General features: G+C 27.7%; 1 protein-coding gene across 1 annotated transcript; it reads right to left on the bottom strand.

Annotated features, from left to right (window-relative positions):
- Positions 1-375: 375 nt before the first annotated feature.
- LOC135931124 (CWF19-like protein 2) lies at positions 376-9,723 on the bottom strand. The gene is made up of 10 exons (XM_065468012.1): positions 9,685-9,723; positions 9,470-9,643; positions 9,224-9,427; positions 8,375-9,136; positions 6,080-6,257; positions 4,807-4,901; positions 4,013-4,129; positions 3,121-3,276; positions 722-940; positions 376-651 (listed from the first exon to the last, which is right to left on the bottom strand). Exons 1-10 carry the CDS (start codon positions 9,688-9,690, stop codon positions 514-516), a joined length of 2,049 nt encoding a protein of 682 aa, XP_065324084.1. The 5' UTR covers positions 9,691-9,723; the 3' UTR covers positions 376-513.
- Between the last annotated feature and the right edge of the window lie 4,049 nt (positions 9,724-13,772).

Genomic DNA, 13,772 nt, shown 5'->3' with positions numbered 1-13,772 from the left:
TTTATATATGAATTAATTTTTTTTTTGTAAAATAAATTACTGACATATTTTTTAAATACTACACAATTTAAATGATAGCAAGAATGCCATATTTTTTTTCATTGTTTTAATAAAAGTAATGCTTCGATACTTTATAAGGTGTTACGGAAAAAGTTAACCTCAATTTATACTGAGCCAAATAAAAATTTTCCTCGGCCAAAAGACCTTTCGATTAAAATTTAAAGAGAATCTGTTAGGTACCACTTCCTTGGAACGATATTTTTAAATCCTTTTTTCCAATTTAACGCATAATATTATTAGTTTGTACAGCCTATATAATAATAATTTTTTTTACAATAATAAATTTAGTAATAAAGACAATATTGTCATCATTAAATTTAAATAAAAATTTTCAAAATATAAAAATTTATATTTGATAGACATGTGACAAAATATTACTTTTATTATAATTATTTTTCGAAGAAAATCATTATAAAAATAATAAAATTTGATTTAAATTCATGATTCTATTTTTTATATCTTTTTCTTTTCAAAAGGCTTCCACAATCCCATGAATTCAACCACGGATTTGGACAACTGTTCGAAGGATAGATGTCGAGGTTTTCGCCATAAATTGGTATCAGTTATTTCCAAAATCCCGCCTAAAACTTCCTATAATTTATTTAAGTTGCAAATAAAAAAAACAATTTTTTTCCTCGTAATGGAGCAAATTTTTTATTACTTTTCCGAAATAATGAGGAAATCCAGCCCGGTTTTCGATTATATGCGCGTAACCATTATTATGACTGACAGATGTCGAAGATGATTTATCACCTTCCATAATTGCGAAAGCGAAATAAGGCAAATTTTTTGGTACAACTCGAGACGGGTTAAGGTGATGCTTCATGTCGATCAGTTTTTTATTGTCGCTCCATTCGTATTCGGCTTCCGAGATGGCTTTCTGTAATTATAAATGATTTTTTAAAAAATTTTTTAATATATATAGTGAAAGAACTAAATGCCAGGTTAAGAGGATGCATGGTGGACAAATAAATATAAATAAAAAGTATAAGAAATATCGGTGTTGGTTAAGTAATAATGCACCTTCTTTGGGAAAAACGCTAGCGGATTATTTTACAAAATTAAATCTTAAGCTACAAATTTTATTTTTTTTACTATAAAAATTAAAGAATAATTGTAATTAATATTCACATTTAAGCCCGATAATAACTCTATGTTTTAGAAAAAATTGTATTAATCAACCCTTGATATCTTGGTTAATGATAGTCACTACCAAGTCAACGTATAGCAAATTTCTAAATAACAACCAAATTTGCTAAATACTGAACAAAATTTATTTAAAATGTAATGAAACCCTTATTATTTAACATTATAACGGAATCGAGTCTGGCCTCCTATATAACATACAACCAAGGACGGAACCAAGTAGTTAGATTATGAAAAAAAAACATGATCATTGCTGAGATTCGAACCCATAACCATCGGATTGGCAAGCGACGCTCTTTATGTAATAACATAAGGAAGTGTAGTGACTATCATTAACCTGATACGAACCCTAGCACTTTTTGCGAAAATTGTAATTAGTGGAATCATTTTTATTATATTTTAGAGTCTATTTTATGTAAAGTTTTCAGCAAATTTAAAAGATTTTTTTAATTGTATCCCTGTCATTATTGTTAAAATAGGTAGAAGGGTCAAAAATCCGATAAATGGAGTTATTAAGAGAATGATTATTATTATTTATAGTGTATTCATCTTTCTAAATAAATAATATATATTTTAATATTTATTGTTTGTTGGATTATTAAATCAAAAGACCAAAGAAAAGAACAAAATCATAAGGCAAGATTGCTTTATTAAATGCAAGTTGCATAGCATAGTCAAAGGTAGGCATAAAAAATCGATTTTAATTTTAACATCACGATTATTGGAAGATTTCATGAGAATCAGCTTATAAAATTTAAAAAAAAACAGATTATTATTTTTATGGTGAATGCTAAATATATTTAAAAAAAATTAAAAAAAAATATTCCTGATATTTTTGCCTAAATTTTATAAGTCATTATTTTTCCTGGACCAAGAAAGAAAGAAAGATAGAAAGAAATATAGATAGAAAGAAAGAAAGAAAGAAAGAAAGAAAGAAAGAAAGAAAGAAAGAAAGAAAGAAAGAAAGAAAGAAAGAAAGAAAGAAAGAAAGAAAGAAAGAAAGAAAGAAAGAAAGAAAGAAAGAAAGAAAGAAAGAAAGAAAGAAAGAAAGAAAGAAAGAAAGAAAGAAAGAAAGAAAGAAAGAAAGAAAGAAAGAAAGAAAGAAAGAAAGAAAGAAAGAAAGAAAGAAAGAAAGAAAGAAAGAAAGAAAGAAAGAAAGAAAGAAAGAAAGAAAGAAAGAAAGAAAGAAAGAAAGAAAGAAAGAAAGAAAGAAAGAAAGAAAGAAAGAAAGAAAGAAAGAAAGAAAGAAAGAAAGAAAGAAAGAAAGAAAGAAGAGGAAAGAAAGACGAATCCTGAACCCTAAATTTAATAAAAGGGTTTGGATTTCAGTAAAATATCGATGTTTCTATGTACAAGTTCACAGCGCTGATTAATTCAATATTCCCAACCCAAACGTACTTGAAAATCAAAATTTCAAAAAATAAAAAAATTTGATACTATAAAAATTTATATTTATTTTTCGGTATACAAGAAATTATATGAATTGAACGAAATAGTAAAATAATATACGATCAAGCCGATTCTTATTGGTGTTCTGCAAAGCCCGACCCTCCCGCTGGGTTCTAAATTGCTTTTCGTGCTGGACATAATGGTGTTTAGGCCCCATGCAGGTCTCGAATTCAATCATTGATAAAATTTAAATGTTTATAAAACTGATCCAACCCGATTTGTTTTTAATAAATAATCACAATTACTAGACCCGAGGGTTTAATAAATCTATATTTTTAACACCGGAAAATTTTAATCATTCCAAAAACTCTGATAAATGCAGGTCTATAAACCTAATAAAAATTCATTAACTTAAATAAGTAGTATGTACATCTTTATCAGTCCATTCACAAATGATTCATACATAACTTGAATTATTATAAGTATTTAATCTGAAGAATAAATATATAATATGCGGTGCCTTACTTTAAAATACATGGGGATTTGGGAAACCAGTTTTTTCGGCACTGGAACGCAAGTTATTCGAGTGTGATAAAATTTTTTGGTATCCAGGCAACCGTACAGGAATATTGGTTGGAGTTTTAACGTTGCTAGCATATCGGAAAGATGCTCCATATATTTCTGGGGAAGACAAGAAAAAGTAATATACAATATTTTAACAAATTTAAATGTATAGGTAGTGTTGTTAAACGGCTCGAAACCATTTTTAAAAACGTCTAACTCAACATTATAGCCAGTAAAACATTGCCTAAGCGTCGAAATTTCGCCAATAGATGTTCAATCCTATGTGCCATCTATGATAGGCTTAAATGATATTATTAAGTTAACCGTTTGTAAAAATCGGCACAAATTGAGTCCCTAACAACACTATGTATAGGTTGTTTTTAATTAGTGGGGTTAGCTAATTTTTTTAGCTCTTATCCTTTGCCCCCCCCCTCCCAGTGACAATGTTCTGATGGTTTCAATCAGAGTTGCTACAAAGGTACTTTTAAATGGATCAAGATACATAATCTAAAAATATATCTAGATATAGATACAATTTTAAAAATGTATAAATACAGATATGACATTTTTGTATTTATAAATCTGGTTTGATTTTGATTACATGTTATTTTGTCAGAGAACCGCCATTAGAATCTTAATCTTTGGTAGGGAGCGTTTCCAGTAGTTTAGTGATTCTACTTTTCCCCCATATTCCATATATTTTTTTAGATGTCATAATTATGGCATGTGCAAATCAAATAAAGGCCCAACTTTTTAAATAAAAAATAACATTAATAAATGGTTTCCATGTAAGAAAAGAGAGCGTAAGATAGATTGGAAGGGGGGGGGGGTATATATGTAAAGTTTATATAACCTGCATCTCGTTCCAACAATCATCTTCTAAATCGTGCATGGATGTTATATGATTCATTGGAGAAATGTAGCACTCATAAGGAACTAACGGTTCACTATCCGGTAAGGCAATGTAACTCTAAAAATAAATAGAAGAAATGAGTAATATCCATCATAGAATATACGTACAAAATTAACTAATATACAATTAAAATGGTTTACTACTATAATTATTATCTTTTAAATGAGATTAACTTTACAATATTAGCGCACCAATTTCGAAAAATGAATATGATTTTTTTTGAAATAAAAATTAGCATTTCAAATTTTAAAAATTTGAATAGACAAAAATAGCAATCCTTAAAAATTTGACGACTTATTTTTAAAATTTTTTTTTATTATCCTTGTGGCATAATCGATAATTTATAATATTTAGACATTCCAAATCAATATATTTTATCTTAATAATTTAAATTAAAGTTATTCATAATATGTTTGGCAATTAATATTAAAGAGCTATTTTGAAGCCGATTTTTTAAAATGTCAAACTCAATATTTCATTCAGAAAAATATTAAGCGAGTCTGAATATTTTACACATAGAACAACGGTCTAGACAATATTTTTCTTGCTAAAATATTGTTAAAAAAACCGACTCAAAGCGTTTAACAACATTAGAGTAAAGTTTTTGAAATTTATTTTGAGCGTTTATGATTATTTTCTAAGCGAAAATTTAACGATATAAAAAAAAATTAAGAGTGGTCGAATACAAAAAAAATATGGATAATAGAATATGAATATGAATGTGAAAAACAAACTTTGGTTCCATAAGTGACTAAGGAATGTTTTATCATTTGAGGGCTATCAAAGCATAATTTGCATTTTTCGATGGACGCCACAGCTTGTTTGTAATCTATATAGTTTAAAATTCAAAAATATGAGAAAATAATTAGAAGCAAAGGTTTAAAAAAAAGATACACAAGAAAGAAAACGGTTACATAAAAATTAAGGCGAAATCACTTAAATAAGAGCATGTTAAATTTCACTTGCTGGCCTAGTAACACGAAAAATTAAAAATTTTTGCCAGAAAATTATTCACAACCAGGCTCTGACATTGGTACAGATTTTCAAAAAAAAAATGTTACTCAAAATATTTATTTTATTCTACATTTTAATGTCAATAATCTTGATAATTCAATGATGTATCTTTATTTTATTCTACAAAAAGAAAATTAATAACAAATATATTCGACATTCTGATTAAAACTTTTTTTAGCGATATACAATCAGGGAAGGAAATATAGCATTAACAATTTTTGGGCCATTGGTCGGGTTGACTGGCCAACCTTGCAAGACCCTGTGGTCCACCTTTTCAATATCGATAAAAAACTTGTGGGGAGTAGAGACGTTTATATCGTCTAATTATTAGACAACATTTTAGCGCTTAAATCTCCATAGATTCTCTCAGATAATCAGCACAATTAGTTATAATTGTCGTTTTCACTCCAAATTATAAAATCATTAAATTGGTATATTATAACTCAGTATCCCAAACCGCTTTTTTCAAAAAAATAATTATCATTAAAAAAAGGCTAATTTTATGTCTTTAATATTCATTATATCATATAAAATAAGAGATGAGAAGGGAGGTTCATTTTTTTACTAGATGAAATGATATTAACAAGCTACCCAAATTTTAATCTAAATTCAATGGAGTGTGCCAATGTTTCTGTTGTTAAAACGGGTAGTTTTAGTGTTTTGAAACGGCAAGTTTTGAGCCGGTTTCTTAAAACGGCTAACTCATTATTTCAGCTAGAAAAATATTGCCTAAGTCTCGAGATTTCGATAAAATATGTCTACTAGATCTTTGTTCCTTATACGAGAAAAAGCTTCAGGCTTGTGTAATATTTTTCTGGATGAAATATCGAGTTAGCTGTTTTTAGAAAATTGGCTTTAGATCATCTAGCCATTTAACAACACTAGGTAGGTAGGTAGTTTATCAACGCAAAATGAAAATAAAAAATAAAGAAGATTATGGAAAACAAATATGTTGGTGAGGGGTGATATGATATCAAAGTATGGAATGTTCACTCAAAATGGTGGTGTCCCTCTGAACTTTGATAGAATTATCCATTTCAAGCTTTTGTCTTTTGCTTTCTCCAGAGACGAATTCACCAGTACGTATGTCAAAATGTTGGTCAGATGCCCCATTCTCGTATTCGTTAGCATAGGCTTTAGCATTGGCAAAAGTTTTCTTGTGATTTTGGCGCTATATATAAGTAAGATTTACAAATTTTCTGGTAATTTTAATTTGTCTCTCCAAATTTTGAAAAAAACAACTTTCCTACAGTTAAAATGGATCCAATATATATCATAATCCTGCAAGCCAGGCCTAATGATAAAACTTATTAAAAATTATGACTCAATAATTAACAAAATGGTGAATCATTAACAATTCAATCATTTTTCATATTTCCAATTCTCTTTGAAGGGATTGACGAGACACATGTGTAATCCGAATCCCCCATATAAGTGATTTACCAACGGCCCAAGATATGATTGACATGTGATCAGGTCTTAGGCCCTCCCCTCTACTTGAGATAAGTTTGTTGGTTCAAGATTGTTCGGAATGTGGGCAGCTGTTAGGCTTCTATTTATTACATGATTTACTGTTGTGTGGCGCTGGTGGCGCCCTTGACTAAATATACAATTAAGGTCATGCCTACCCTTTGAATCGATGGGTGATTTGCATTTGATGCAAACATGAGGCTGTACGATGTCACAACCTAGATGTAAACCAATGGTTACTCTCAGTTGTTCATCTGATAAGAGATTACAAAGGTTACAACTAGGGAGTGAATCTAAATGACTACCAAGTCTGTCAGATAATTGAAGGAGTTGAATGCAATCTAAAGGTGGATTGACTGATATATCTGTTTGGTATTTCGAGATTAAATGCGTGAAAATTTTTTTGTTTGTGATGATTGATGGTAAGCCAACGTTAATGGGTATATATGCCTTCAATTTTAAAAATGTGTCATCTAATAAACAATCAGTAGGGCATATGAAGCCAGAAATCATAGAATTGTTTGATAACATGGTTGCATCAAATGTAAATTACCCATTGATTCAAAGGGTAGGTATGGCCTTAATTGTATATTTAGTCAAGGGCGACACCAACACCACACAGCAGTGAACCATGTAATAAATAGAAGCCTTACAGCTGCCCACATTCCAAATAATCTTGAACCAACAAACTTATCTCAAGTAGATGGCTTAAGACCTGATGGTATGATAACCATAACTTGGGCCCTCGATAAATCACTTGGAAATTAAAAAGACCATCAAATATAAAAATTTTAAAAACTTCATATTCACTCCCATAGTGACCTCTACAAATGGGCATTTTTTGCCATCAACATTTAAATTTTTTAAAATTTTAGGAAATAAAATATGGCTTTTTACAAATGAACCTAAAGAATTTCCTTATATTCACCAAAAAATTCAAATTCAAATTTTTACACATAATTATGGTTCCTTTTTGGGGACTCAATTATAGAATTATATTTTTAATTATATAATCATAAATTTTTAAATTATAATCTTTTAACCATGATTATGTAAAATTTAAACAAATTCTCTTTGAAAACAATTTACGAAATGTAGTCAAAACAAAAATATTTAAAATAATCAAATTTTTAGTCCTAACAAGATAAGGAATAAATGGGGGTTCTCCAATGACATATAATAATACCAAGACTGAGGATGCATTCATTAAAAGCGTACACTAATGAAAAACAGCCAAGGGCACCAATTTGGCTACCCATATCATTATTAAAAAATTTTAAACAAAAGACCAATTTATTTTTATGTATGACATAAACTTTAATCCTTATCATCGAGATAATAAGGAAGCCAGTTATCAATTTAATAGTGGTTTTTAATATGAGAATGATAACTATATTGGTTATCAAAAAGGTGAGTCCAGCTGATTTACATTCTTCGATGTTTTCAAATGCATTATTATGAATGCATTTTCAGTCTAGATATCATTATATGTCATTGGGGTTCTCTCAATTTTAAGGATATATTGATTTAATGGAAATATAATCCAGCAAACATAGACTAATAAATTGTAAATTTCATACCAATTTTGAACTATTATTGTTTTATATAAAAAGTTATACCAAATTTTCATATAAATTTAAAATTATATCAAAAATTTTGGATATCGAGATCTGGGGTGTTATCAACAAACTAGAATTCACTCTTGTCCAAGCTAGATAGCCCTAATTTAAAAATTGCCCTCATAGTTATTAAATGAGATATTTTAAATTGGATTACAAATCCATGAGTATACATATATTTTTTTAACAATGGACTTACATTATTATTGTAACCAGCATTTCTATTTGAATATTGACCACCCATTCCCCTAGAATTCCTGTTATGTTGCCTTTCATTAAAGTTCGAATTATCATGAGTATTTTTATGATCATTGGGCTGTGACAAGTATTTATCTCTGGCTTTTTCCAAAAGGGACCCCCATTGTTTCATACCTTCTCTATTGATATCTAGTGATGCATTATTCAAATTATTTCCAGGAATGCTTATTTCACACTTGATATAGTATCTCATGTACTCTGCCGCTATTTTATTGAGTTCAAGAAGATGAAGTCTCAAATCAGATGTAACTTTGTTAGAAAGGAGGTCAAAAAAACTATTGCCACTCTTTGGGATATTGGAGTAATGAATTGTTGTTTTAATTTCATCAACAATTGCTTCATCATTTGAGATATTTAATTCAAAATTTTTACTTGTTGTGTGGATATTTTTTAAAATTGAAGATTCATTTGGTGTTTCTGCAACCTCCAATTTTTCTTTATTTTTTTTCCATCCAGCTGATTTAAACGTTCTGTTTTCAGGTAATAAATTTGAGCTTTCTTGTTGGTGTAAACTTTTATTTAGTATATAATTTGTATCGTTGGTAGGTTTTATAAACAAATCTTTGTCCTTTTTCCCAAGTTTATCATACTTGCTATAACCATGTTTATTATGTATATATCTTGAGGGTGGTTGATCAGATGCATAGGAGACATCTTCTTTCTTCTCAGCTTCCTCAAGCAATTTTTTAAATTTTTCCAATGACTAAATTTTTAAAAAAATTAGGGGATAGATTATATATACAAAAAAATAGTTAAATATTGGTATCCTTAATCATTAAAAAATACCCACTCCCCATCTCTCTGCTATAATTTCTTGTAGAGGTCTTCCTGTGTCAACTGATTGTTCTTTTGCTCTTTTAAATGATTTCCTTAGCCAACTTGCACCTCCATCCCCAATAATTATTGATGGTGTAGAATTTGTTTTGTTAGAAATATCTACTTTATTGCATGGGTTTTTAAAATATGGATTTAATTCTCTTGATTGTCTTACTTTCTACAATTTACAGTTAGCTAAATTAATAAATTGTATTAATACTTCTATCTCCTCATCTTTAAGTTTTTTTTTGTCAGATCTATCTTGCTTATTATCTAAAGTTGAATATCTTCCAATCAAACTTGAAAAACAATCCTCATCATAGTCTTTAGGTGATGATTTATCCTGGATTACAACATTAGTATCTTCTTTTTCAACCCAAACTTCCTCATAATCCTACATTTAATTTTATTAAAAAAATTATTTTCATATCTTACATTCATCACTGAACCAACTTTGCACAAAAATATAATGACATTGTTACATGTCACATCTAACTGCCAGATTATTAAGTTTCTGTATTTCGACTATATTAGCTTATAAAGGTTTTTCGTATGGATGATGGTGTAGTGGATGATATTTGGGTGGCATTTTAATATAAATTATTAATTTAAAAAAAACGGTCAAATTTATAACCAAAATAACATTATGTAAGCTATAAAATTTTGCTAGCTGGCAGAAATGCTTGGACATCTATTGGCAAGTCTTAATCGGGCCGTTTTGAAAAATCACCTGACTCGATCTTTTTAACAACACAACTTATTATAAATTTTATGAGCAGATTGTTATACATAAATAACTAAAATTTGTTGCCAAAATAAATGTGCTGTATAACTCACACAACTGGAACCTTTCTTTAAAATGCCAATGTTGAATAGCCCGATTCAGGTTGATGTTTAAAAACGAGTCGATAAATATTTTACTAAAATAATGTTATATAAGCATCGAGATTTGATAAATAGAGATCCAAATTTTTCTGCCTATTATGAGCAAAATCTCTATGATTAGATAATATTATTTTGGTTAAAATCTTATTCGGTCAGTTTTTAAAATCATTCCAAATCAGTTTTTTTACAAAACTTTTTTATATAATAAAACTCGATTTCAATAATTCTATTAAGAATATTCTTAGACATATCCGCTTTCCCTAAATCCAACTGCTTATTGCTAATATCTCTAAAATTTTATAATATTATTCACTTAAAACATGTATATAACAGGTGATCTCATTGGCCAGGAATCTATTTATTTAAGGAAAGAAATATATTTTGAATATAATTTATATAGGCAATGTTATTAGAGTTTCAATATTTTTCGTTATTATGTTATCATAACCTTCTATCTAAGATATTAGAAATGCCCATTATTATCAAATTAGTGTAGGTCTTATTCTTAAATCAAAATTTAATTATCCCTCTCTTACTTTTTTCATACAATGTATATTTTAAAATTAACTCGCTTAAGACCACTTTAATTATCTCATATAGTATGGTTAAAAAGCCCATTTGTGTTGATTTTTTAAAATGACCCGATTAAGAATATAGATATAATATGTCAGTATAGAGATTTTTCAAATAGAAGTATAAGCATTTCTGACAGATATTAGCAAAATCTTTAGACTTACATAAACTTATGTTGGTTATGATCTTAATCAGACCGTTTTTTAAAATGATCCGAATCTGACATTTTAACAACACTAATTTCATATTTATTATATGTTGCATGTGCGCTATTATATATTTAAATACTTAAATAATTTATATTTAAAGTTCAGTTAAACTATTATATATTTAAACACTTAAATAATTTATATTTAAAGTTCAGTGAAATTTATTTGTATATCTCAAGGCAACAAAATATATACATAAATGAATATGTATTTTTCTTTTTACATAGATATTTTTCATTTTAAAAACGACTTGTATTTTCTTTTTGAGTAAATATAAATAAAATACTAATTTAGAATAACAACCATTATAGATTAAATATTCAAGCCTTATAAATAAAATACCAATTTACTATAACAACCATTCTAGATTAAATATTCAAACTTATATCTTCTTTTTCATTATTATACATATACATAAGATGGTTTAAATCCATAATACATTTATACCGCATATAATAAATAGACAGAGCGAGGGAAATATTAATAATGATATATCCAAACAAACTATATGAGTGTTCGGAAGTTTATATATATATATATAATTGTAATTATAATAAATATAATATAATATAAATATCACATGATAAATGATGTGGGTGTTAGGTAGTTTACCTAATCCAATATCATATCAAGTCATAAATATATATATATAATCATTATTACCATATCTAATGAAGATTATAATAATTCATAATATATAAATAGTATATTTAAATATATTTCTACATTACTACATTTCCTCTTCATTAACTAAAAGGAAAGCTACATCTCCTAGTATATTATGCCAAATTGAGGTCCACCTCTAATCAAAATGAATTTTTATTAGTAATTTATTAATAAATGTCATACAATATTACAGGCCAAAATATTTTCCGTCCTATTTGACATAATTATTTTAAAAAATATTTAGGGACATAAAATCAAAAAATCAAGTATAAATATAATTTTAAGGAAATATTTAGACATTTAAAGAATCATATTTTTTTAATAAAAAAATGATTATGAAAGATTTAAATTAAATATTGGTATTCATATTTTCCTTAAAGATTGTAGTAAATATTTCAAAATATTTATCATCTAATATAATCACTAACCCTCATCTTGTTGCATAGCCTTAAGCTAGCTGTTACCGTGGTCCACGAGCTTTATATCAATCCTTAACCTGAACAGCTTAGTTTGGTAAATACAAAGAGAAACATTGGCTTCTTCACGCCACTCAGCAGCCCTAAGTATCTTTTAAATTTTATCAATTGTAGCGGGTTTGGTGCCTAGTAAAATGACTATTAAATCTGATGCATAACTTCAAGTTAGAACACGCTTAAGAACCTTATATCAATCCTATCTTTAACCGCATAGTTTGGTAAAAAGTAAAAGAAACTTATTACCTGCTTTGCGCTCTTAGTGCTGCTAAGTCCTAAGTATATTTAGAATTCTAATAGAGTGGGTTTGATGTCTAATAAAATAGGTATTTCTTGGCTTCTAATATAAACACTATTGTTACAACTATAATATTAATAACATCTCAAATGTCACAAAATATCTTCTAATCCTTTAATCTTAAATAGATTTTTTAAAATATATTTTATACATATATAAAATATTTTTTAGATAAATATTAAAAGCTTAGTTACATAGTGCTTATAAGTTGGACGTTTGCAATTTATATTTTCATTCAAAAGAATTAAAATATACGCAGCCAGTTAACACGACATTTTTGTTTCTCGTATAAGAAAAATTAATGAAACTCTGATTTTTCAAACATGTTTTCATAAAATTTTAATAAATTATTTGTATGGGAAATCAAAATGAGGTATCGCCAGCGATATACATTTACATGAATGAGTCGTCAGTGATATTGTCACTACCCCTCCAAAACAGGGATGACACTAGCCTCTACTATATCAGGGGACTCAAAAAAATTTGTTAAAATTATTTTTAAAATTATCTTATTTTTAAGCTATTATTTTTAAGCTAACTTACTTATTTTTTTTAGTAGAATAAAATAAAATTTCAAAATTTTGAGGAGGCTCTTCAAATTTTTGGGACTTGAGTCCTTGCCTTCTCCCTAGTAACGCTACTCTTCCAAAAAAGGAAGACAGCCTGTCTGGCCCTGGGAAAAATTTTAGCTAACTTTCTAAATATAAATTACTAATTGCTATATATTATATATTATTTATTTTAAATTGATTGCACTTATAAAGTAAAATCATTATAAATTATATAACAATAAAAAATAAAATATTATCTCTAATAAAAATTCAAATTATTCACAGAAATATGCCAAAAAATTTTAATATTCTTAAAAATAAAAACAACCTTCTACATGATATCACGACACAATTTTGAATAAATGTATTTTTGTGTCCCTTATAGAAGTACATAATTTTTTTTAGCTGTTTAGATAAATAACGAAGCTTCTCAAATTTTTTTCAAACTATATGTTTAGACTGTAGGTTATAACGGCTGGAGCATTATTTTAATAAATAATTAATCAATAGAAGAAAATAATTATTATATGACCAGATTAATCGACATATCTCGTTCTAACTATTATTTGAACGATTAAATAATACTAAAGTATACCCTTAGGTAAAGTTTTCGAACCTAAATGCCAAAAAATCAAGTTTTTTTAACCCATTCTCTGAATGGGTATAATTATAGAGAGAATTATGGCCATTGAAGGAATTAATTAACGCAATTTTTAAAAAAATATCCCCAAAAGATATATTAGTTATAAATATGTTTTGGTGGTTTCCTTTCAGAAGATAGTTTTGGTTCTAAAAAGAAATAGCTCCTGTTCTGAGGCTTGGTATAAGTTGATCTTCTTCTCCTTTCAGTGGAAAAGTTTACGTAGGT

This window comes from Gordionus sp. m RMFG-2023, chromosome 1, assembly GCF_954871325.1.
Source record: "Gordionus sp. m RMFG-2023 chromosome 1, tfGorSpeb1-WG-v2, whole genome shotgun sequence".
Taxonomy (NCBI): Eukaryota; Metazoa; Nematomorpha; class Gordioida; order Chordodea; family Parachordodidae; genus Gordionus; species Gordionus sp. m RMFG-2023.
The sequence above is the reverse complement of the archived record's forward strand: the minus strand, read 5'-3'. Positions and strand labels throughout refer to the sequence as shown.

Bases quoted from the DNA above. Each gene is read 5' to 3' on its own strand.
- LOC135931124 (XM_065468012.1), bottom strand. The intron at 9,137-9,223 runs GTGGGTATTTTT...TTAAAAATTTAG, and splicing joins TTATAGCAGAGAGATGGGGA to TCATTGGAAAAATTTAAAAA. The intron at 4,902-6,079 runs GTGAACATTCCA...TAAACTATATAG, and splicing joins GAGGGACACCACCATTTTGA to ATTACAAACAAGCTGTGGCG.